Source organism: Natator depressus, chromosome 8 (genome assembly GCF_965152275.1).
Source record: "Natator depressus isolate rNatDep1 chromosome 8, rNatDep2.hap1, whole genome shotgun sequence".
In the NCBI taxonomy this organism is placed as follows: Eukaryota; Metazoa; Chordata; order Testudines; family Cheloniidae; genus Natator; species Natator depressus.
In genome coordinates, this window is record NC_134241.1 from 52904272 (window position 1) to 52930605 (window position 26334).

Genomic DNA, 26334 nt, shown 5'->3' on the forward strand with positions numbered 1-26334 from the left:
ATAACCAGTTATTCCCTCAGCTCTTGCTGATGTCTGAAGTGGTCCCACTTTCTGCTTGTTCCTGGTGGTCTGTGAGGTAATTCCGTATGTGGGTGATCTTCTCCATGTGGAAAAGTAATCCCTCACAACAGTAGGCTCTGTGGGGTGTAAATCTGCTGTCTGGGGTGGCAAGGAACAGGTACGCTCTCTTTGCCTCCTTCATGGCAGTGATGGAGGTTTGTAGGAAAGTTGGTCCAAATTTGTCTGTTTCAGACTTCATTTTTTCATCTCTGATGCTTAAGCTTTCTTCTTCCCCTCTTTTCCTGTCATAAATCGTTCAAAAACTGTGGCAATCTGTGTGCGCGACGGGGTGGATGGGAGTGCTTTATAGCAGCCATCAGAGATAGTGGTTGTATTGCTTCATTGACTCTTCTCTGTGGCCTCTTGGCGGGGTAGTTTTCCATAATTAAATTCTGGAATCTGGCCAAGTCCAAGAGTTTTTTGGGGGGCAGACTATAGTGGGGGTTGGGTGGGTTTCTCACTGCCTTGCAATAAGGGGGAGTTATTTCCTCCTAGAGGAGGAAGTGATACAACTGGAACTGGGTGGTTCTTGCATTACGAATGTTCATGTCCAGCATTAGGATTCAGGCCAGTGTGTCCAGGTATCTGTGCTGGTTCAGAGTATGCCTATGAGAAACATAGTGTGGAAGGTTAGGATAAGAGGCTTGGGGCTAACCTGTCAGAAGCATCATCTACACTGACGTTAAAGCCTTTCAAGGCAGTGAATTTTGTGAACTTAATCACCATGTGGGTGTGTGGAGGTTCATAGATTTCCCAGGTTAGTCTTGTCTAAGGAGTCACAGATTAAATAGATGCATTCAAAGGATTTTGTTTTTAGTGAACGTTTCCTGCATTTGAGCCCAGAAGAGAGGGGAATGGCTATTCTGCTTCCATATTTGCCCTCCTTTGCTCTGGGTGTGTGACGACTAGAGTCCCCTAGGTAGATGAGACAATGTGAGCTCACATTGGTCCAGCAGTGTCAGCCAGCCAAGAGTTTGTGATGCAGACCAGGTTGGGTGACCCATCAGCAGTAAGACCGTGGATGGCAAAGGGTCTGCTGATCACAGATCTTTCTTTGCTCTGTGTGAGGCTGAGGTCTTGGTGTTTGTCTGTTCTGGGCCTATGTAAGGTAACTTGTTGCTGATTGCATTGCATTGCATTGGAGATAGCTGTCTAGTGATCTTCCCAGGCACTGGCTGGCATTTCCACTGTTTATTTATTCTTAGGAGGATTTGTATTGGGGAGGGATGCAAGAGGGTGGTTCGCCTAATTGGCAGTGGTGATGATCTAGTGGTGTGCTAGATACCTAGGGAACAGCAACCCTGTTCAGCTGCCAGGAGGACCGAGACAGGTGAAGAAGATTAGGCTTTTGCAAGATGCCCAGACAACAGACCGAGAGTGTGACATTCCTGCACATAGAAAAGGCGTACTTGTGGCACCTTAGAGACTTAACAAATTTATTTGAGCATAAGCTTTCATGAGCTACAGCTCACTTCATCGGATGCATTCAGTGGAAAATACAGTATTTCCACTGAATGCATCCGATGAAGTGAGCTGTAGCTCACGAAAGCTTATGCTCAAATAAATTGGTTAGTCTCTAAGGTGCCACAAGTCCGCCTTTTCTTTTTGTGAATACAGACTAACACGGCTGCTACTCTGATTCCTGCACATGTTGCCACTGCAGTGCTGCAGGAGGGGGCGAAGCTTCACTCCAGAGCAGCAGAAAGTTGGATGGCTGTGAGGGGGAGGGGCATAATGTGAATCGCTGTGACTTGAGCCAAGGCCCCAGTGTGACAGGGAATCTGGGCTGTTCCCTTAATATCCACTACTGGAGCATTAACAGGTGCCCAGTGGAGACCTTTATGGCAAAAATGTAGAAAACTTTTCTTCTTCTGGGACGCACAGTCGGATGAAGTCTGATTGTCATAAAAATGTTCATGCATTAGGCTGTGGTTAGAACACATGTTGTTTGACTTCTTTAGCCTTTATTAATTTATAATACGTCCTTTGTGCCTAGGGTTTCTGTTGTGTTAGGGGAAGTAATTGGGGTGTACTCCAGAGGCCAAAAACCTCCCTTTAAACTCTCAAGTGTCATAGTTAGACTGCAAAAACCTAGGGAGTCTGTCACGTCCGGACTCTTTGCACAGATCTAGGTTTATTTGCAGTCAGATAGCATGGGACATTGAGGTGCTATGGTGATGAAATGCCTAGACATAAAATAAGTATTTCCATCAAGCTATTGCACTGCTTTGTGGAATAGTGTCTGAGACAGTTGGCGCGAGTGTCAGTCTGAGTGCGTCTGAGACACTATCTAGCTCTGGGGAAGTAGAGTCAGGGACAAAGAAGATTTCAAATTTGTTAGTCTCTAAGGTGCCACAAGTCCTCCTTTTCTTTTTAGGGATAAAGAAGGAAGCCACGTCTCCTTTCCCGACTGATTTTAGGCCAGCTTTACAAGCAAAGATTCTGAAAGCCACTGGGGAAGCCATGACATCGAATGTGAACCGGGACATTTTCCCTTGTGACTTGTGGAACCCAAGGGGGTAGTTTCTAACAGAGCCCCGCAATGCTTTCCTCTGAAATCACATACTCCCAGCGTCCCCAAAACATGCACTGATATGGTCTGGGCTCAGAAAATTATCATCTGATGCCAACAAACCTGCCAACTTATGCCCTGTCTCTAACCTCTCCTTTCCTGGGTACAATCCATCAGAAATCGATGGCTGGCTAGCTCCAGCAGTGCAAACACCTCTTCTGAGATCCAAGAGGCCTTCCAATTTCACTTCAGACATGGGTTTGGCATGGAGACAAAACTTGTAATGCTGATGGGCACTCTCCAAGGGCCAAACTTCCACACTTAGCTCTATTAAGCTATTGGCAGCATTTGACGTTATTCAATCATGAGCTGTCACTGACCTGTTGGACCTCACCAGTGATAGATGGAATCAAATTAAGCTGGTTAAATTACATTAGCTCCTTCCTCTCAAATAGCAACTCCTTTCTGAGAGCTGTCATGGGCCCAGTTCCTCAGGTCTCAGTCCTATCACCTGTCTTATTCCACACATGTGTGGCTGCTGTGTGAAATCATGAGATGATATGGAATACAGTCTTGCCAAAGTGCTCCCAACACTCTGCTCTACCTCTCCTTTAGGATGTGCAGTGCTGTCTCGCTGCTCTTCCAGTGTCAGAAAGGGTTAGCTATCTTGTGCGTACTCAGGAGAAGACGATGCCGGTGGGAAGTGGGATGCATTTGAAGGAACCAATGAAAATTGTGACCTCACCCTCTATTGAGGGTGCGTGCCATCCTGTAAAGATGGTGCACAACCTAATGGATACCCAGATAGCATGTAGTCGGAAACAGCTTCTTTCACCTTTAGCTGGCCAAGAGGCTACTTCCTAACCTCTTAGGGTATGTCTTCCCTGCAATTAGCTGGGCTGTCTTAGCATGGGTGGAGTGTCTCCCCAGCAAAGCGCTTCTCGTGTAACTGTGTCCACAATGGTGCTGTACTAGCCCATGTGCTGGCATGGATTGCTGGTGGGATATTACGTGGTTCTTAGCGATGCATTAAACTTGGCCACTGTACGATTGCCTTTGCAGGTTGTGCCCTCTCTCTCCGCTAGCGTGGAGCTGCTGTCTAATACTCTGGTAAATAACCTCCAAGTGGACTTACTCATTATGAATGGCAACAGTTCTGAAGGCGAAAGCCAACAGCATTTGGCAGCGAGAGCTTTTACTTAGGGCTGTCAAACAATTAAAAAAATTAATCATGATTAATCATGAGATTATTTTTTTAATCGCGATTAATCACAGTTTTATTCACATTGTTAGACAATTAAATACCATTTATTTAAATCTTTTAGGATGTTTTCTACATTTTCACATACATTGATTTCAATTACAATACAGAATATAAAGTGTACAGTGCTCACTTTATATTATTATTTTTGATTACAAATATTTGCACTATAAAAAAGACAAACAAAAGAAATTGTATTTTTCAGTTCAGCTCATACAAGTATTGTAATGAAATCTTTTTACCATGAAAATGCAACTTACAAATGTAGAATTATTATATTTTTATATAACCACTCAAAAATAAAACAATGTAAAATTTTAGAGCTTGCAAGTTCACTTCTTGTTCAGCCAATTGCTAAGACAAACAAGTTTGTTTACATTTACGGGAGATAATGCTGTTCATTTCTTATGTACAATGTCACCTGAAAATGAGACTAGGCGTTTGCATGGCACTGTGGTAGCCAGTGTTGCAAGGTATTTACATGCCAGATATGCTAAACATTTGTATGCCCCTTCATGCTTTGGCCACCATTCCAGAGGACATGCTTCCATGCTGATGACGGGTTCTGTTTCATAACAATCCAAAACAATACAGACTGACGCATGTTCATTTTCATCATCTTAGTCAGATGCCGCCAACAGAAAGTTGATTTTCTGTTTTGGTGGTTTGGGTTTTGTAGTTTCTGCATTGGAGTGTTGCTCTTTTAAGACTTCTGACAGCATGTTCCACACCTCGTCCCTCTCAGATTTTGGGAGGCACTTCAGATTCTTGAATCTTGGGTTGAGCACTGTAGCTATCTTTAGAAATCTCACTTTGGTACCTTCTTTGCATTTTGTCAAATCTGCAGTGAAAGTGTTCTTAAATCGAACATGTGCTGGGTTGTCATCCGAGACTGCCATAACACAAAATATATGGCAGAATGTGAGTGAAACCACAGACCAGGAGACATACAATTCTCCCCCAAGGAGTTCAGTCACAAATGTGATTAACACATTATTTTTTTCAAGTGTCATCAGTGTCACGAGTGTCATCAGCATGGAAGCATGTCCTCTGGAATGGTGGCCGAAGCATGAAGGGGTATATGAATGTTTAGCATGTCTGGCATGTAAATACCTTGCAATGCTGGCTACAAAAGGGCAAATGTAAATCTACATTTGTAAGTTGCACTTTCACAACAAAGAGATTGCATGACAGTACTTGTAAGAGGTGAACTGAAAAATGCGATTTCTTTTGTTTATCTTTTTTACAGTGCAAATATTTGTAATCAGAAATAATAATATAAAGTGAGCACAGTATACGTTGTATTCTGTGTTGTAATTGAAATCGATATATGTGAAAATATAGAAAAACATCCAAAAATATTTATAATAAATTGGTATTCTATTATTATTGAACTGTGCGATTAAAATGGATATTACTTGTAATAAATTTTTTTAGTCAAGTTAATTTGTTTTGAGTTAATCATTTGAATTAACTGTGATTAATTGACAGCCCTACTTTTAATGAAGATTGTCATTAAGGAATCCAGTCTGCAGACCACAACATAGAGCACCTGACAGACTCTCTGTTTCTTTCCTGTCCACTAAACATAAAGGTGTCATTTGGGGGCATTTCCCCAAGTGATGGGCCTTACTGATCTCACATCCCAGCTTATGGCCAACTGATTGCTCAGGAAAAGGATTTCTTGGATGGCACCTCTACCGAAATGCTGTGGAAGAACAGCAGAAATGTAGCAGGCAAACATGGGTTTAAAAAACAATGGAGAAAAAGGGAGCTGTTAGACAAGAAAGCAGAGCCCGGGTGGAATTGTGGGATAGCACTGGAGGGCTAAGTGCACCCGTGCATGATTAGCCAGTGTACTCACTGCGGAGTCAGGGGGGTTGCCAGTCCAGGCTGAAGCAAAACCCAACCTCAAGCCTGTACCCTCAGCTGTACCTGATAAATCAGGCTTAATGCCAGGTTAGAGCTTTTTCTGTGTGGACGGAAGAAGGGTTTGGGGCAAGACCCAGGCTATAGCGCAGGCTAACTCTCTGGTGAAGACATACCCCCAGATACAGAGCGAGCCACAGTGATTAGAGTTTTTCACACTAGGAGACTGGATTACTTCAACGTGCTCTACTTTGACCTGACAAAGAAAAGATGGTTTCTATCATCTAGAGATGGTGCAACACACAACAGCACGAGCTGCTAAGCAGAACAGCTCAGCCTGAGCATGTTACTCTAATACTCTATTCTCTGCTAATGCAATCCTGGGGTACAGTTCAAGGTCTTGCTCCTTCTCTTTCAAGTCCTACATAGGCTAGCTAACTCAAAGGCAGCCCCACTCCCTCACTTCATCAGGGCAGCTGCTTTCATTAGGGACACAATGGCGACAGAGCTGAGGTTTGAATCCGCACAAGCTGGAGAAAGGGCATTGGACCAGGTAATTTACTGCCACCAGAAATCTGACTGAGTCCAAATCTTATAGCCTTTAGGTTATATTGCTCACCTCTGTCAGCAGTCAGCCCCTGGTTGTTAAACTGTGGCATGACCTCTGGGGTGCAAACAGCCTAGACCAGCGGTTCCCAAACTTGTTCCGCCGCTTGTGCAGGGAAAGCCCCTGGCGGGCCGGGCTGGTTTGTTTACCTGCAGTGTCCGCAGGTTCGGCCAATCGTGGCTCCCACTGACCGCGGTTCGCTGCTCCAGGCCAATGGGAGCTGCTGGAAGCGGCGGCCAGTATGTCCCTCGGCCCGCGCTGCTTCCAGCAGCTCCCATTGGCCTGGAGCAGGGAACCGCGGCCAGTGGGAGCCGCGATCGGCCGAACCTGCGGACGTGGCAGGTAAACAAACCGGCCCGGCCCGCCAGGGGCTTTCCCTGCACAAGCGGCGGAACAAGTTTGGGAACCGCTGGTCTAGGCTGTTTGCACCCCAGAGGTCATGCCACAGTTTAACCAGAACACAGAAACATCTAATCCGTTTCTAAGGGTGATATGATTATTACCCTCCAGATTCTCCAGTGTGGTGTGGTCATTGCACACCCACTGCTGGTTAATTATGGCCCTAAAGCCACCGGGGGATCTTCTGGTGGAGTAGAGTGTTATAACACCTGTGCCACCCCACTTGCTATTGGTGATGTGTGTGGGTGGGGGGGTGGGTAGGAAGAAAGGGGTGTGTCTATAGTGTTCCTATATCCTACTGATCTCCGGCGATGATGTTGGCCCCTTGGGGTTGTTGGCCAATGTAATGGGACTGGCCTGGCACAGAGCAAGCTGATGTTGCTGTTGCACCCCACTAGAGCTATGCTTTGTGTTTCTCACCTATAGCCAAGGCTCTGGTCCTATGTCTTTATAGGGCAGGTCTGTAATTTTCTAATTGGGCTCTTTTTTATGTGAAAAGTTTTGGATCAGATTAATTCTTGCTGCTTTTCTACAAATCAAAACTAACAAAAATCTGATCACAAGAATGGCCAAATTGGGTCAGGCCAATGGCCCGTCTAGCCCAGTATCCTGTCTTCTGGCAGTGGCTGGTGCCAGATGCTTCAGAAGGAGTGAACAGAACAGGGCAGTTGTGAGTGACCCATGTCATCCAATCCCAGCTTCGGGCAGTCAGAGGCTAGGGACACCCAGAGCATGGGGTTACATCCGTGATCATCTTGGCTGATAACCATTCATGGACCTATCCTCCATGAATTTATCTAATTCTTTTTTGAACCCAGTTATACTTTTGACCTTCACAACATCCCCTGGCCACGAGTTCCACAGGGTGTTGTGTGAAGAAACACTTCCTTTTGTGTGTTTTAAACCTGTTGCCTGTTCATTTCATTGGATGACCCTTGGTTCTTGTGTTATGTGAAGGGGTAAATAACACTTCCCTATTCACTTTCTCTGCACCATTCATGATTGTATAGACCTCTATCAGATCCACCATCTCTTTTCTAAACTGAACAGTCCTGCTCTTTTTAATCTCCCCTCATATGGAAGGTGTTCCATACCCCTAATCATTTTTGTTGCCTTTCTCTGTACCTTTTCCCATTCTAATACATCCTTTTTCATATGGGATGACCCAAACTGCATGCAGTATTCAAGGTGTGGATCAAAAGCAATGTAGCAAATTCCCCATCCATTTGGGTCCTGCACTGATAGTGCCAGCACTGCTTTCTTTAATACCTAAATATAAGTTAGCTCCCTGCCAAGCCAGACCCTGGAGAGGTCCTTTTTCCTATGGTCTAAGAGTTGCTTTGGTTAAATCCTAGGTGTGTGAAAAGGTGCCAAACTAATCAGCTTGTCCTTAAGAACAAAATAGATTAGAATAGGGAGAATAAAGGAAATATGAACCATGCTTTGATTGAATAACCTCCAGGATCCATAGAGTTTCCTGGCCCAAAAGGGTGTGTTGTCCATGATCCTTCCTGCTATTCCCACTCCTGCAGAAAAACTCCTTGTCTTCCCATGCCAAGCAGGTCTCCCAGTCTCCCCATGTGGTTTGCAGTACAGTTCCCCATTACTTCTATTCCCCAAAGTACAACACATGGCCCTGCCACTGCCTACATTACTTCTGACCATCCACCCATTGACCGTGTCCTTTCCTTTACCCACAATCTCGGACTTCCCGCTCAGCACTGTCAGGAGCAATAATTTGAGTTTATAGTGGTGTGATGGGCAATGGAGTTCTGCCTGAAAGAAGAGGGAGACAGGATTTGCAGCTGTGAAGTGGCTCAGCTGGGAAGTAGGAGCCAAGAACAGCACAAAAAGTTAACCACTAGGGCCAGAAAAGTCCCGTCCAGCTGCCTTGCACCAAATGAGAGAGTGATTTAAATCCCCTTCTAATTGCCTGCAGTCATTCTGGTGATGTTAAATCTCATTTTCTCCATTTTTAAGTCTTTTCCGAAACACCCCCCCCACACACACACACACACTACTAAGCCTTTGAAAGAAACGACTAACGTTATAATTAAAGGATCAATTTGGCAACATTTCTTTGTCTTAAGATCTTCTTTCTTTCAGGTTGGGTTACTGTAGTGTTCCCAGTCTCCGGAGAGCATTCTTCAGCTTCTTCAAGAAGTTTCTGAGCCATCACTGAAATCTTTTCACTTCGCCTAATTTAAAAAAAAATTTTCCAGCCAATTTTGGAGGCATAACAAACGATGAATAAGATTAAGTTTTAGCGATTAATAATAAAGCCGTTAAAGGAGCGAGTGCACATTTTTGACAGAGGCTGGGGTTTTGGCTGGCTGCGTGCAAAACCCGGGGCCGGCAGTGTTCCAGCTGGATTGGGAGGGTGAAAAAGAAATGCTTGCGAGATAATAGTTTACTGGGAAAGTGGGTGGGTGGTTTGTGGCGAGGGAGAATTGTCTCTAGAAGATGGAAAGGTTATGTGGGGAGAGATCATGAGAGATGTTAAGAGGCAGAAAAACACAACCAAGGAATACCTTTTTGGACTTCACTGCAACTAGCACTGTGTTTTCTTCTCCTTTAAAGAGTATAATTTCTGGAGAAGCAGCTTTGATGAAGCCGACAAGGATGTGTGTGTGTGTGTGTTTGGGGAGGGGTGATGGTGAGTAGAGGGGAGGGAAAATAAACCTTGAAAATTCCAGTTGCCATGACAACTTAATGAGTTGTGAAAGTGGCCTCTTTGAACTACTTTTCAATAGGAAAGGCAGGGGGAAGGGGGTAGAGAAACACTTGCATCTGAAGAGATCTTCCCACTTGTCTCCGAACATCCATAGTAAATAGCCACTCTCCAGGTTATTTCAACTGACATCGCAAGGTGCATCTTGGATTTACAGAAACAAGAAGCTGATCTGCTCGATAATATCCTGAATAGTGAGCAAAACGCACCCAGATAATTCTGTTCTATTCTAGCAAGGTTCTTGTACCATCACCATGATATCTGAATCCCTTCCCATAATTCAAGCAAAGGAGCCTTTGAGATGGTCATCTATATTCAGTAGACAGGTGGGCATCCATATTCAATAAGCTGCTGAATGCTTTGCACTTCTGTAGCACCTTTCATCTGAGGGTTTCTGAGCCCGTTACAAACAAGGAGGGTCACAATAGCTTTGCAAGGTTGGGATGTGTTATCCCCACTTTACAGGAAATAATATTCTTCTTACAGCTGAGTGGAAAAATCCACATCAAATAATTGAGTTGATAGTTCCCCCCTTTTATTTCTGTTCATGAATTATTCACCAACGGATCTTGTCTTTCAAACATGTTCATTACTGAGAATTCCTTGTGAATCTCTTTGGCAAATAATCCTTGCTCTGCTGATTGTTTGTGAAAAGCTTGTTGGAAATGTTCACAATTTGTGTTGTGGGGGTTAGTTACATAAAATCCTGCGGCACTGGCCTGATGTTGAGACTTACAAGTGGTTTTGGGTGTCTCAGCCAGGGCTGGATTAACCTTTTGTGGGCCCAGTGCCAAACATATTTGTGGGCCCCCAGGCTTACAATCAGGCCCAAGCCCACCTCAAACCCAAATCGGCATTTTTCAGTGGAAAAAAAGTTGGGGTTGGACAATTTCTCCCAGCCCCCACGTTAACTTACCTCCCTGAATGCTTCGTAGCCCTGGGGGAAAATAAAGTCTGTATTGTTTGGAAGATGCTGGCTCTGTGTCTCTGCAAACATGTGTTGTCATAGGCTCCTGCAGGGGAATGCTCCAAACCCACCTGAGCCTATGTCATTAACACAATTGCAGCCCCCTGGCTGGGTGGTTCCACCTGGGTCACGCAAGGAATGCGCTGGAGAGAGACCACAATGAGCACTGCTTGCACCACAGCGGTGGCCCCAGCCAACCCAGGTTTGTAAGACACCAGGCAACAGCGATTCAGACCGTGCAGGTGGAAGGAGCAGAGTGGATATTTCATTGTGAATCGGGCGTAGGGCGAGACAAAGATATTTGCGCAGAGATGGGCCGGCCAATTCTGGAGAGTGTGTGTCTGGCCCCTGCTCGAGGGAATGAGACCTGCTCTGTATGTGTGACTGACTGAATTAATGAATCCCCGCATTAGGGTCACAGATCAGCCACACTGGTGTCATTGCTCCTTCTCCTCGCATGCTTATTTTCTGTGATTTAGAAGCATGGTTGGGCACTCGCATCTCTTGGGAGGCAGTGCAATCTAGGCCTGGTTTACACTGGGGGGAGGGGGGGAAATGGGGGGATCGATCTACGTTATGCAGCTTCAGCGATGTGAATAATGTAGCTGCAGTCGACGTACTTAGATCTACTTACTGCAGTGTCTTCTCTGTGGTAGGTCGACTGCTGACGCTCCCCCGTCGACTCCGCCTGCGCCTCTCCCTCCAGTGGAGTACCGGAGTTGACGGGAGAGCGCTTGGTGGTCGATTTATCATGTCTTCACTAGACATGCCCCTAGGCATAGCAGAAGGGAGAAACTCAGAGTCAGGACTCCTGGGTTCTCTCACCATCTCTAGGAGGGGAGTGGGGTCTAGTGGATTAGAGCATGGGGGGCGGGGGGGCTGGGAGTCCTCACCATTGCCAGCTGAACATCTCTTCCCCAAGTCTGCTCAGCTCCCCATCCCACTGCTCAGAAACCCCATTGCCCCATCCCTTGCTTCCCAGGGTGATGGATCTGCAAAGCAAGGGACTACATCTCCTTTCAGCCCCTCTCCACTGCATATCCACCTTCCTCTGCCCAGGTAAGAGGAACAGTGCTGAGCCAGGGAGTGGCTGGGCTCTGTCAGAGGGTGGGAGCCCCAGGAAGCTTGGGTAGAGTCGCATGTGGAGCAGGCTGCACCTGCCAGATGTCACAGCTGGTGCTGCTCTGCGTGGGGTTTATAGGGGAGCAGAAGGGGCTTGGCAGGGAGCCAGAGCAAGGGGGTCCAAGGAGAGCCACTAACGGAGCCTGGCTGGGAAACCTGCAAGTGCTTATTTGCAGGACAAGAGACTGGACTGGGCAGGGCACCCCCAGGCACTAGGCCTTGTGGCTGTCTGCTGCCTGCTGGTGATGGGGGCAGAGAGGAGCCCTCACGGCTGAGAGGAGCGAGCAGTGGGTGGGAGGAGAGCCAGGGGGTGGAGAGGAGCCGGCGGGCAGGGCTAGGGGGTGGAGGGAAGCCCTGGGTCAGCTGGCCAAGAGGAGTGTGCGAGTGAAGGCCAGAGGGTGGAGAGGAGCTGGTGGCTCAGGGAGCAACACAGATTCCAGCGGGCTGGGCTGGGGCCCCCTTTGAGTGTGGGCCCGGCACTAGGGCACCACTGGCGCCATTATAAACTCGGTACTGGTATTAGCATTTGAGCGTCCAACTTGAGACTGCTTAAGTGGCCTGATTTTAAGAGATTGGGTGTTCAGTATTTCAGAAAATCAGACCCCTTTAAGGTGACTCAAGATGAGTACCCAAAATTGAGGCACTAAGATTACTGGTCACTGTTTAAAATGTAGACCATTGTGAGTGTTCTGTGACAAGGTGACCTATAACCAAAATAGCATGGATTGTGAATTTGACGCTCAAATATACAATTCAAAATTCACTTTAGCCGACTAATGAAGTATTCAATTTGAGCACTTGAATGTTCCCAGGAAGTGAACATGAATGGGTGGTGAATGCAGTTGAATCAAAATTTGCTTTCGTAATTGCATGAATATTCGCGGGCAATTTTCCCCACTAGTTTTCAGCTTTAATACTTATACTGTGCTTTTCAACTGAGGCTCTCTAAGCACCTGAAAAAGTTGGTTCCAATTGTTCTCAGTTTGAAGATGGGGGAAATTGAAGCACAAGGAGATCATGTGATTTTTCCCAAGGCTCTGGAAGACACTGGAAGAGCTGAGAATAGAACCCACAGCTTCTGAAGTCAGTGGCGCTATATCGGCTTATACTGGTGAGGATCTGTAAAGACACCATGGTCTTTGATGGCAGCAAGATGCACACGATGTTCCCTGCTCTGTATCTCCTTCACATCAAACTTAAATAGCACCGTTTGCTAGTGTCCCCCGTGTTTGAGTGAAATCAGCTCCTGGGGGAAGGACAGCTATCTTAAGCTAAACCCAGGCAAGATAGAGGAATACTGGTGGGAAGAGGGAGACATTTACAAGACCTTGCCAACACCATTTCATTACCCATGGGGTTTGACTCCCCATCATATACCATACATAGCATAGGAGTTTTCTTAGACTCCTCACGGATATTAGGTGCCCAAATTGCAGCAACTGTTGAAACTGCCACCTTCCACCTGCAGTTGGCAAGAAGATTATGACCTATCTTGACAGGTCCAGACATGGTAAGCCATGCATTTGTGACCTACAGACTAGATTATTGGAACACACTGTACCTGGAAATGAAAGTAGACATTTGAAAAGCTCCAGCGGGTGCAACATCTGTGGCGGTTTGCCTAATGACCTGGGTAAGACAACATGAGCACATCACTCTGGTGCTTCTGTCACTGGTCTGGCTCCCTATCAAATACCAGGTTGTTAAAACTCCTGAACTTGACCTTCAGAGTGGTCAATGGGCTGGACCTGAGAGATCTCAAACAGCATCTCCACTATGCTGAAACCCTCCCATGACAGCAGCACTCCTCAGGGACAGTGCAACTCCCTATACCAAGAGGGGGATCAACAGAGACAGTCTCTTTGTTGGCTGACCTTCAGCAATGGAACTTCCTCTAATAGAGCTGAGTGGCCTTCATTTCATTGCCTTTGTAGCCCACACTAGAATGGAGTGGTTCTTTGTCCCCCTCTAGTGGTTGCTCTGCAAAAGTAGAGTTTTGCTACAGCTGTCAATTAATGGAGTTAATCCTTTAGCTCAAGTGGGAGAGGCCCATGGTTTTACCACTGAAGTTTTGGTTTAAACCTATAGTCAGCCCCAGCTTGGTCAGTTATGCATTCAGGACGAAATTTAAGACCCATCTCTTTGCCATAGCTTTCACACAATAATAACCCGAGTTTGGGGTTCAGATGCCACAGTGATAACTGAAGTATAAATACCTAACTAGACAAATATACTGGAAAGAATAGTGTAGCAGAAAAGCACTTGCCATCTTTCTGTAAGAGCTCACCTGACATCGAGGGACACAGATGGAACCTGGGAGCAGGACTTAGACTGCAAAAATGCCAGTCCACTTTTACCATGGCAGATGTGAACCCTCCATAACGTTATCTGGAAACTAGATTCCAAAGATCTGACTTGAGGACTCCCTGTGCACATCTCAGCTTTAGCTTCCAAACCACTTTATGGAAGGGGTGAAATGGAGTCCAAAGAGCTGGCTTGGCTGGGATTCAGAGAGGTTTTACTTGTTTTGTGAGTGGTGCATTTGGTGCTGCTGAAAGGTGTTGGATCAGTGGCCTTGGATATGGAGGCTCTTTGTTCACAGCATGGATAGTGTTACCATGATTGATCTTAAAGTGTGCACCAAGCCTGAATGGAAGGGAAGCACCTGTAGGATGCCAGAGGATTTCAATCTCCATGCAACCCTTGGTTTCTTCGGTGCATCTGCCAAAAAGGGAGCCAATTGTCATGGTGAGATTTTTTTTTTTTTAAATATGAAGACACGTATGCTCCTCACGCACAGACCTGGGGACCCTGATTTAGCTAAAGAATCCCTCTCTCTCCTATACAGCATGTGTGCTTGTAGGGAAGGGGAAACAGTCCCCACTGCTGACGGTCAGGGTGTCTAGTGACGTCTGGGTCCTGGTAGCAGATAGTACCTAACAGATTCTCAGACCAGATGAAAGGAATGCCAAGGTTGTACTGGAGAGCAGCAAGGAACCAGGAGAATTCATGGTAAAGGGAAGAATTGTACCATCTGTGCTCCGAATGCCCAGATAAACTGGGCACACTGTTATGATGGTGCCCGCCTGTGTAGGGCAGATGGCACGCTTCTCTCCAGTCCCTGCTTAACAGAGTTCCTGTGCTCCCTGTCACAACCCTCACTGTTTCTCTCAGTCACTAGTGAATGGCATCAGTTTTACAGAACACAATCCTGAGGTGCTGAGGGGTCGCCCTCAGCCCCGGCGCATAAGTGGACGTCATTCTGCTGACATCAGTGGGCTTTCACCTCCTTAAGCCAGTGCTGAGTTTGACCTGCTGTCCTTCACCTGCCAGAGAGGGAGCGTTATGGGATGTCACCAACACTAGGAACAGGGGCTCTGCTCATGCGCGGCAGTTTGGCCTGCAGGCTGTAGTGTGCTGAGGGGTGTGCGTGCTACCCAGCCATTGTTTTAAGAATGGGGCAGCCGGGACAGCCCAATGCTCTCAGTGGGCTCAGAGTTTGGATCCCCAACACTTCTTAGGCTTGCAGGATCTGGGTACCTGCAGAGGCAAAGAGATTAGGTCTTGAGAGAAGGGAGTAGCTCACACAAGTGTTGTGTCAGAGGGAGCCATGCCCTGCCTTCCTTGGCTGGGTTTGTCCAGTCAGAGGTATTTGAAGGGGAAAATGGAATATCATAGAGAACTCCCCCTCCACCTCCTCCATCTGAGGCTTGGTCTACACTACAGATGTACGTCGGTATAACTACGTCACTCAGGGGGGTGGAAAATCCGCGCTCCTGAGTGATGCCACCCTAACCCCCAGCATAGACAGCTCTATGTCAACGAGAGGGCTTCTCCCGTCCACACAGCTACCAGCCCTTGGGGAGGAGGAGTACCTGCGCCGATGGGAGACGCTCTCCCGTTGGCGTAGGAAGCGTCTTCACTAAACCCTACAGTGGCACAGCTGCATCGGTGAAGCTGCACCACAGCCGCGCTGTATGTGTAGACAAGCCCTTGATATGCCAAGGGTGGGATTCCCCTGCCCAAAGCCTTTCAATGGGAGTTGGGCACCTCACACCTCTAGGCTCCTTTGAAAAGCCCTCCCTCCATCTGGTTTAGAATGTCTCTAAATGGCTGTCAATCAGCCTTGCCTGCCCGGTTCTTATTCAGCTACATTATCTTTACCCAGTGCTGTAAATTGGTTCTGAGCAATCCTTGATCTGTCAATTTTGCCCACCCACTTTCAGATGTCACCAGCCTCCGCTGCTGCCCTGCTTGGTACTGTGTCTCTTTGAAATGAATTAATTCGTTACATTGAGTTTAACTTATTTTTCCCCCTCCTCCTAATGAACAAAAGCAATTAGCCCCGTATTCAAGCTTCGTAATCTGCCAAATTTTATCTTTGAAAATACAGCAGCAGTGGACTAGGCCCAATCCCTGGACATGCTGAACACCTGCCACACCCAGGAAACCCTCTCTCAGCATCAGCCCCTAAATTAGGTCTTCCCAAACGGGTTTGATTGCAATGGAAAGAGACCATCAGTGTAAACCCCACCCCGTTAATGAGGATTAAGGAGGGTGCGCTGGAGTGTCCTGCCTCATGCGCTGAGAGGATGTGAGCTCACTGTGCCTAATAAAGCTGCAGAAAGGGGGATTGGGAAGGGGAAGTTTCCATTGGCTTCCCTTGGGATTCAGTCCTTGAAAATGGCTGTTTTCATTCCCAAACCGCCTCTCTGGCTGGGTTGCTTCTTGGATGCATTTCCTAGATTGTAAAGCCAGAGGAGAACACTGGGAAGGTCTAGGTCTGGCCGCCATAGGACTTCCCTGTATTGATTCCTGTTTGAACTAGAACTTACCTATTGGAAAAAACATCCCATCTTGATTTAAAGATTTCCAGTGATGGAGAATCTGCCACAGCCCTTGGTAAGTTGTTCCCATGGCTAATTACCTTCAGTGTTAAAAATTTGCACCTTAGTCCTAGTCTGAATTTGTCTACCTTCAACTTCCAGCCACTGGCTCTTTCTACACCTTTCTCTGCTAAGCTGAAGAGCCCCCGATTACCCAGTGTCTGTTTCCCAGGTAGGTACTTGGAGACCGTGGTCAAGTCACCCCTTAACTTTCTCCTTTTTAAGCTAAACAGACTGAGCCTCTTGAGACGCTCACTTCCATCTCTTTCACCATTGTTGCGCAGTTACGACAGCTTCTCGCTAAGCAGGCGTCTCCTTCAGATAAAGGAGGCAAGGCCACCCGCACAGCCAAAGTGAGAGCTGCCAAACATTTCCTAAGATGGCAGGGACAGGCAAGAGGGAAGAGAGATGGGGCCGGATTCTCAGCTGGGGTAAACCAGCATTGCTCTATTGCCTGTGGCTGTGCTGAAGTGCACCAGCAGAGAATCTCACCCAAGATGTGTCTCCTGTATCTTCCGTGCAGCGGAGGGCCCACTGTTGGCACACAGTGAATGAAAATCAGAAATAGACCTCCTAGCCAGCGCATCCACCTAGTGGGGGCCAGGACCTTGCAGAAACTGATACCCCTTCCAGCTCACCTGAGCTTTTCATCTGGAGGAGAGTGGGTCTTAAAACACCAGCTGCCTGCAGCAGCGGCAGGGTAGCCCCTCGTGCCCACTTTCACAAGATAGTTGGAGCTCTGCTGGCTTTTGCCCTGCATGTTGGGCTTGCTGGCTGTTACGTGGCCCTGAAGGTGAAGCTTTACCCCATGAGGTGGTATCAGGAACATAATGATGTTGTGACAAAGCAATGAGCTCAAGCAGCAGAACAAACTGGGAGGCGTGGTAGCCCAACCTTTGACCCAAATTAGCTTAAGCCCCGTCTGCACTAAAAAGTTAGCTCAACCCAGCTACGTTGTTCAGGGGTGTGAAGCGAAGCCGACCTAACCCCCAGTGTAGACAGAGCTGTCGCCTGTGTGGGAGGTAGATGGAGAACCTCTCCCGTCAGCGTTGGTAGTGGCTACATGGAAGCAGCTGTAGCATGTCAAATGTAGACAACCCCTTAGTTTGTTGGGCATCTCCCTGTTTTGTGGCACCCAGAACCTGCTGGTGAGCAGAGATCAGGAGGTAATGAATGATCCAGAATAGACACTTTTGCACAGATGATTTTTACTGCCCTCTGCAATCCTGTACACACAGCTTGTTCCCAAATATTAAGCCAAGAGCTGTGAGCCTATTTGCTGATTGGCTGTTAAAGACTCTTTCTTATCCCCTCTCCCATTCCTTTTCTCCTCTCCTTCCCTCTTTCTCCCATTTTCAGTCTTCTTTTCTCTCAGTGCTCTCCTCCCTCCTCCTCCTCTAGTGTAGGAGTAGAGAAGGTCTCATTTTAGTCTGACGTCCGCAGATGGAGGGGGAGAGCTGTTTGATGCTGAACACCAAACCGGCAGGAAACTTAACCTTCCTGGGGTGGAATTAAAAATGCTCGGATTGTCTGGGGCTCTTAAACAAAGGATTCTGGGAACAGTCAGAAAAATTTTTTCACAAAAAAAATGTCCACACAGTGCTAAGTGTGTAATGGTTCTGCCTGGGTAATAAACTCAAACTCCCTCTAAAGCAGACATACAGTTCTTTAGATTCCTTTGAATGTTTTGGGGAGGGAGATGGCTGCTGGGATCTCAGAAGAGTGAGACACTTGTCTTGTAAAAGAACACAGCCATTTGTTCTTCATAATCATGCCTCTTTCATGCTGTAATTAGAATGCTGCGGGGCCAGAAGGGGGGTGCAGTATATGAAGTGAAGTTCTTTGTGCCTTATTCTTCATGCATCATTGGCTTTTGTACCTGCTCAAGTATTGTGACTGACACTTACCTGAGCCATGTGCTCAGTGTGTGTGTGTGTGTGTGTGTATACATACCACACACCAGCATGTGTGTGCTTATGTATGACTGGGCACAATGTGCAGAATTCACACATTTCACACTTGTGCATACATTTCCTTCAGTGGAGTGACAGCAGAGATTAATTTGGCCCACTGTGGGTATGGGAGTGGGAGTCTATGTAGGTGTATGGTTGTATGTGTAGGTTCATATCCTGAAAGTATTATGTCTATGCAAGTGGCAACACAGAGTGTGTGTGTGTGCATGTGTCATCTTATGCTTATGACTAAACATACATGTGTGGGTGTGTAAAGCAAATGCATCACTTTGTACAGTGTGTGTAGTCATGTGAGCCTCCATGCATATGGTTCCTGTTTTGACGTGCGTGCCATGCCTGCAAGCAGTATGTGTATGAGCCTGTGTATTTCAGTTCCATAGTTGTGTTACTTGGTGTATTCTCCCATGTTTCTGTTTCTGCATCGACCTTTTGCTCCATACATACATAAGTGTATGTAGTCCTGCGTGTTTGTTCATATTGGTATGTGGTCATTCTGTATAGCAGCATACAGAAGGGTGAATGTTTGCTCATGGATATGATCACTGATGTGTGTACACAAGTTTGTAAACCAGAATTGTCAGCATATGATCATGCATTTTGAGTGACTGTAAGTATAGGTATATGGTTCTATTTGCGTATTAGCATATGCATATCTATATATAGTTATGGGAATGTATGTATGCAAGTTTGCACTGGTGCATGGTGTGTATATGTGTTTGTGTGTTTTCCTGCCTGTGTGTATATATGTTGTTTGCATGTACATCTTTAATCATGTGTGTGATTGCAGAAGATTGTATTTATGGATTTCTTTCTTTCATGTGTTTTCATACATTTGGGTAGGCTCTACGCGTGTGTTGCTGTCTGAGTAATCTGGGGCGTGAGTGTGAAGCCTCAGGTGTGTACATGTTTTCTTTTGTGAATGATTGGCATGGTGCATATATGTGCTAGTATGGTCACAGATTTGTCTGCATATGTGTGTTTTTCTTTGTGTATGTCCAGCATGTGGGTGTGCAAAACATACAGATGGGTGAGCCTCTGTGTTCCAGTGTATGAGCATTAATGCTCATGTGTGCAGCCTTGTAGAGCTGTCTGCGTGTATGTAAGTATGTCTTTGCATCTTGCAGGCTTGCCCATCCCGGAGGGGTGCATTTCTGACTGGGTTACTATGACAACAGTGAGAGACCCTGAATCCATACACAAAAGCTTTGTTTGTACTGAATCAGAGAAGCGTGCATTGCTGATCACTAAAGCAAAGCAGCTTCTCCTGAGTGAGGGGTCTCCCTACAAACCTTTAAGAAGTTCTCCCTCACGTAGATTAATCCTTTGACCCTCAGTTCAGGTGCAGAAGGGATGGGGATGGGTGGAAATAGAGGAGCAGCTCCTGCATCAGGCATGGCTGCCGTGGAGCTGGGAGTTAACCCACCTGGTAGTTGGGTCTCCAGCCACAAATGCCTCCTGTTCTAGTGCCATCAAGGGCTTAACCAGTCAGGAGTAAGCTAGAGTTGATGCAGAAACTCCATTTTCTCTAGCTGTCCCGTGCTGTGCCTAGGAATTACAGTAGGTAAGATTCTCAGAGGGTGGTGAGCCAGTAGCATGCAAGTACAATGGTGGTGGGTTAAGGAAGGAATCTCAGCCTTTACGCTGAGTTTCCTGATGTTTACAGGTGTATGCTGAAGTGCAAAGGGAATCCAGTCATAGATTTAAGCTTCTGTGGTTTCCTTTTATGATCGTAACTATAGGAGACACCAGACCAGACCCAGTAGTCCAGTGTCCTCTCTCTGGACACAGCCAAACCTGGACCTTTCAGAGAAAGGTCTAACCCGTCCACGCCCCCCCCCCCCCAACACACACACAATTCCCAAGGTCAGAATTTTCAAAGGAGCTCAGCACCCACAAACTGGGCCAGGTTTTCAAAACAGCTCAGCGTGTCAGGTGCTGAACTCTGGAAAACCTTGCCCAATTGTGCAGGTGCCTAACTGGGAGCTGAGCTTTGTTTGAAAATCTAGCCCCAGTCATGCAACCTTATCCCACAGAGGGGAAATCTCCTCCTGTCTCTTGAGTGAGGAACAGCTTGGACTATGAAGCACAAGGGCTGATCATTAGCGGTGCCCCAGAGAGAACCCTTACTTGTGTGTCAGATCTTCCTTTGAAACTTACTAATCTGTTTGTTTCTTCTTAAAGATAGTAAAGTATTAAAATAGGGAAGGCTACTCCTCTGTTTCCTTTCCTCACCTGCCCCTGTCTGATTGGTGTGCGGGGGCTCCTGCTGACAGACCTGATCAGATTTAGCTGAGCTTTGAGCATTATGATCATTGCACCAAATGACCCAGTGTGCTCTGTGCTGTATGAGTAAACCTGAGGAAAAGAAATGACTTCCCATGCAGCCGAATCACTGTAGGGTTTGCCCAGATGTATAGCTGTGTATTTTTGGCTTAGAAAATGTCCCCAATGCCCTGTGCTAGTGCACACGTGATCAACAGCCTTCCCTCAAACAAGGAATGGGTGACTAAATAAGAAGGAGAAATAAGACAACAGAGGTAGGATGGTCCAGTGGTTAAGGCCCCGGACTGGGACTCGGGAGAGCTGGGTTCCCAGCTCTGCTACAGCCTTCCTGGCCTGGGTCACCTTGGACGAGCCCTGTTGGGGGGGGGGCAGTCTCAGTGTTTGAGAGCTGTCTGGGAGCAGAAGGGGCATGCAGATAGCCTCAAAGGATAAATCCCCAAACCCTTGGGCCCTTGATTCAGAGCAAACCCATGAACTGTCAGTGAATCGAGTGGCATGCCGAGGGGCCCTCTGCCCATCCCCCTCAGAGTCATTCTCCCCCCCGACCCTCCTGCTGTCGTGGCAGAAGGGGCCCTGAAGCCAGGCACTGAGGAGGCTGCGAACTTAAAATATCTGCCCGATCTGTTTTCCATGACTGAGAGATGGAGTGTCTCTTTGGCCGGGTGGGATTGCAGCGCTCAGTCAGTGCCATGCAGCAAGCGTGGAAAAATGTGTTCACCTGGGTCACGTTGGTCATTTTTGATTCTCCTCCTCATTCCCGTGCTGGGCTGTCAGCTCTGCGGGGGTGGGGAGAGAGAGCCGAGTCTAGAGGCCAGCTCGCCTTCGCCTTGTGGCTGGAGAAGGCTGGAGTTACTGGGAGTTCCCATCCTCTCACGTCTGCACCCCAGCCTTCCCCAGCTTGCACAGATCCATGGAGCACATGGCAGGGCTGCAGTGGAATAAATTTTGTCTTAATGCATTCTGCCCCCCCCCCAACCTCCCAGCAACACTGCAGTGTGTGTAAAGAGGAGCTGTGCCTACTACAAGCCAGCACGTAGTGACTGAGTTGCATTTTAAGCATCTCTCTGGGAGATGGGCCGAGAGACTATCAGTTCATGCAGCAGGAACGCTCTCACCTGGCTTCCTGAATCAAGCACTGCAGGGTCTGGCTCTACCTGCCCCAGTCTGCCCACCCCCTGGGGTTGCCCAGGGTTGGCTCTTCACCCATTGCGCATGCCCCTTCTCAGGTCCCATCTGCTATTTCTTTCCTCCCATCCAAGTGGAGGGACGCCAAGGAGTCTGCAGAGCATCTGCATGTCCCGCCCACTCGTGCCTCCCACACCTTTGAAAGGGGTCTGTGGGTGGGGGGGCGGGGAGGGGGCAGACCTTGGTGAGCACTGGGAGGAGGGAGAGTTGAGTTAGTATCTGGGCCATAACCTGCCCCTCTGGACCATGCATTGGTGCTGGGCAGGACTGCCCCTGGTCTGGGATGCTGGAGAACATGGGGATGTCATTGCACATTCATCAACTTCACTCCTCTCTCCCCCACCCCTCCTTACTTTTCCTACCCGTTCACTGCACTCCTTGCACCACACTGTAGATTTGCTCCATCAGTACCGTGGTCCCATTCATTGATCCCCTTCATCCCAGTTATACTGATGCTTTGGCTCAGTAGATCTGTTCATCTCACCCATCTGCTCCAGCCAGCCTTCCTCCGTGTGCCTCAGTCTGAGGGCAGTGTTTCCATCTGCCTCAGCCATCCCTCTGGCTTCCCTGTGCCCTAGCCGGCCAGCTGTGTGACCACCCCTCCACCGTGCTGGCTCTCCTCCCATGTATCCTTCTGTCCATCCCTCGAAGCCTGCCACCCCACATTGTGCCCTGAGAGCTGTCCCCCGTCCCCTGTCCCAACCATGCTGCCCCAGGCCCACCCTTCTACCCCAAGTGTTCCAGCCCTGCCACTGACCCTGCTGTGCTGTCCTGCACGCATGCGCATGCACGCACACACGCGCCATGGTCCCAGCCATGCCACCCTGCAAACCCCCTGCCCCCACCCCCAATGGTCCCAGCCATACCATCCTGCATGCACACCCACACACGCATACACATATATACACATACACATCCCAGTGGTCCCAACCATACTTCCCTGCATGCACGCTCGCACACACACACACCATGGTCCCAGCCGCGCCACCCTGCATTCACTCTCTCTCTGTCTCTCTCTCTTTCTCACACGCACACACACACAAACACCATGTTCCTAGCTGTGCCACCCTACACACACACACACACACACACACACACACACACACACCCCATGGTCCCAGCTGTGCCACCCTGCACTCACTCACTCACACACACACTCACACACACCATGGTCCCAGCTGTGCCAGCCTGCACACAGCCCCCCCAATGGTCCCAGCCATACCATCCTGCACGCACCCACACCCCCCCACACACCCCAATGGTCCCAGCTATACCACCTTGTGTGCGCGTGCACAAACACACACACACACACACATCAATGGTCCCAACCATAACACCCTGCGTGCGCACTCCCCCCCCAACATGATCCCCGCCATATCACCCTGTGCACGCGCACACCCCCCTCCCATGGTCCTGGCCATGCCTCCCCGCACACACACACACACACACCCTTGCCCTAGCCATGCTGCCCTGCTCTCTCTCTCTCTCTCGCACACACACACCTCTCCTTTATCCCAGCTGTGCCACGATCCCTCAATAAAACCAACGTTGCCCTTCTGTGTCTACAGGGAATTTGCCAAAGAGCGAGAGCGGGTGGAGAACCGCAGAGCCTTCATGAAGCTGCGGCGCCAGCAGCAGATCGAACGGGAATTGAATGGCTATCGGGCCTGGATAGACAAAGCAGGTAAGGCTGGTGGCAGGCCTATGGTGAGTGTTTCAATGTGACTGACAGGGTGACCCCACTGGCTCGGGGGAGGGGAGGTGCTGCGCTCGCTCTGTAGTTCAGCAGATGCCTGCGAAGTCGGAGGCTGCCATCACTGATTAATGAATTAGCTCCGTATTGTACAGCTTGTGGGTCCATACGATTCTCTGCCCTCCCCCACACCCAGACTGGCTCTGCCGCACGCTTCCCCCACAAAATATTTCACCGGGGCGGAAAGGGTTCTGCTGAGTCACATGCGACTGAATTGCACGGTGGAGGCCAAAGGGCATGAAAGGTGCCACGGTTGGGCTGAATTCTGCCTTCGGTTACAAGTGCGCAAGTTTACTGCCATCCGAGGAGGTGACGGGGGTCGAAGCGAGGGCAGGATTTGGCTTGGGTGTGTATTTCTTTGGTACACTGTGATACTGAATGTGCACAACAAGGCAGGTCTATATCCCAGGCGGAGTGGGTGGGACAACGTGTTTTGTAGCCTATGAGCATTGGCGCTAACTTTAGTGGCCATTAACACATCTGCCCAATGACACAGCTAAAAGATTTTCGCTCTTCTCCCATAAGGATGCCCTGAGGAAATCAGAAATTCATACTTATCCTTCAGTACCAAGTAGTTTGGCCGCAATTCTAGTGCTCCATACAACCTCCACCCACCAGTCCTGCAGGGAGCTCCCCGCAGGGAGATCCCTGTGCCTGCACAGAGCTCACTGTGGCACGGAAGCCAGAGTGCTGATGCTGCTGTGTGACCACCATTGCGGTCATGCACAGCACACGGACAGGAGTCTGACCGATTGCTGTCAGTATGCTAGCATTCCCCATCCTCAGGAACGAGCTGATCCTGGGAGCTGCTGAGCACAGGAGGAGCTCAGCGCTAATGCTTCCATGGGGCAGCCGTTTGTCCAGGTGTCATTAGTGACCGAGCTAACACATCTCCACGTGCACAACGCTCCCGGCCTCAGATCATGAACTCAGGGCTCTCAGGAAAACAGCCTCAGCAGGTGTGATGACCCAGCATAGCACTTAGGAGCTGTGTTGGAAACGTAGATGTACAAACCAGATTATCAAGCCCACATTCCGGGGAGTTTATTTTTAATATTAAGAAAAGGAGTACTAGTGGCACCTTAGAGACTAACCAATTTATTTGAGCATAAGCTTTCGTGAGCTACAGCTCACTTCATCGGATGCATACTATACAGAAGATGTTTATATACATACAAACCATGAAAAAATGGGTGTTTACCACTACAGAAGGTTTTCTCTCCCCCTACCCCACTCTCCTGCTGGTAATAGCTTATCTAAAGTGATCACTCTCCTTACAATGTGTATTTGTGTATCACTCTCCTTACAATGTGGATTTGTGCTGGAAATGGCCCACCTTGATTATCATACACATTGTAAGGAGAGTGATCACTTTAGATAAGCTATTACCAGCAGGAGAGTGGGGTAGGGGGAGAGAAAACCTTTTGTAGTGGTAAACACCCATTTTTTCATGGTTTGTATGTATATAAACATCTTCTGTGTTTTCCACAGTATGCATCCGATGAAGTGAGCTGTAGCTCACGAAAGCTTATGCTCAAATAAATTTGTTAGTCTCTAAGGTGCCACTAGTACTCCTTTTCTTTTTGCAAATACAGACTAACACGGCTGCTACTCTGAAACCTATTTTTAATATTGTGCATGCAAAGAAGGGCCAATGATAGGTTAGCATCTATATGGGAACAGAGTTAAGGCAGTTTGGTAACTTAGCTGTGAACATTCATATGTTCGCAGATTTGGGTTTCTAGTTAACTTTGAATATCCTTGGTTTCTAATGTTTGTTTTTTTGCGATTTTCTTTTAACTATCACATTACTGAAAGGTCGTATACCAGTCATACCACCGGCATGCGCTTCACTTCACTCTAACAAAGATTTGTGTGTGTACGTAGGAGTTATCTATAGGTGCCAATTCCATATTTTAAATATTGAAACTCTGTGTGGTCAGACTTCCCGCCACACTGAGAGGCCTGGGTGGGCTTTGAATTTTCTGAAGTTATCTACCATGGTGAGGCCATAAGTTAGAGTAGGTGAGGGTCAGTTAGTCACTTTCCAGCCAGTTCCACCTCTGCAGGGTTTTCTGACTGGATGCATGGTCCCTTTGTGAGCAACTCCGTCCCCAGCTCCCAACCTATGACTGAATCTAAGAAAACGAAGGTTTTTTCTGCACAGCTAAAGATTTCCAAATAGGCATGATATAGACTTTGGATATCACACCTGTTTTCTAACTTGTCAGCAGTGTGTCACTTATGTCCTCGTTTTGTCACTGAAGAATTTAGCCAAAGAATTCTGTTTAGGGCATGGTGCGTAGGAAGGGGTTTTAAATGGGATTGGGGGAGTGGATTCAGATAAAATAAGAAAAGACTTGCACCTTCATTCAAAACTCATACCAACAATGTGTTGAGATTCACAGAAGTTTTGTTAACTTCAAGATTTGCCTGAGCCACAAAGTTCAGCTGTAAATCTAGTTCCAGACTTCTCCAGTTTTGGGGGAGTTTGGATCTAGGGTTTTGGTTCATGCCTATGTGCTTCCTGGTTCTGGCTGGGGACAGAAAAATAAGCCCCCAAATACAACACAAAGTGTTGTTTCTATTGTATTTCTGCTGTGAGTGGAAGCAGGGCGTACTGGGAATCCTGCAAGGGAGAGTGGGGATTTCCAGGCATGTTTTGGAGACCCAAGAATTTTGGATAAAAAAATCAGTTCTCATCAAACCAAATCTGAAATTTTTCA

At 47.8% G+C, this 26334-nt stretch overlaps 1 protein-coding gene across 3 annotated transcripts in view; it reads left to right on the forward strand.

The window, feature by feature from the left end:
- The window catches only part of CACNA1E (calcium voltage-gated channel subunit alpha1 E), a 318744-nt gene that overhangs the window by 200174 nt on the left and 92236 nt on the right, over window positions 1–26334 (forward strand). For all 3 annotated transcript variants that reach the window (XM_074961064.1, XM_074961066.1, XM_074961065.1), the window contains exon 10: window positions 23424–23539. In XM_074961064.1, the coding sequence (XP_074817165.1) occupies window positions 23424–23539 (116 nt within the window). The remainder of the gene's footprint in view (window positions 1–23423; window positions 23540–26334) is intronic.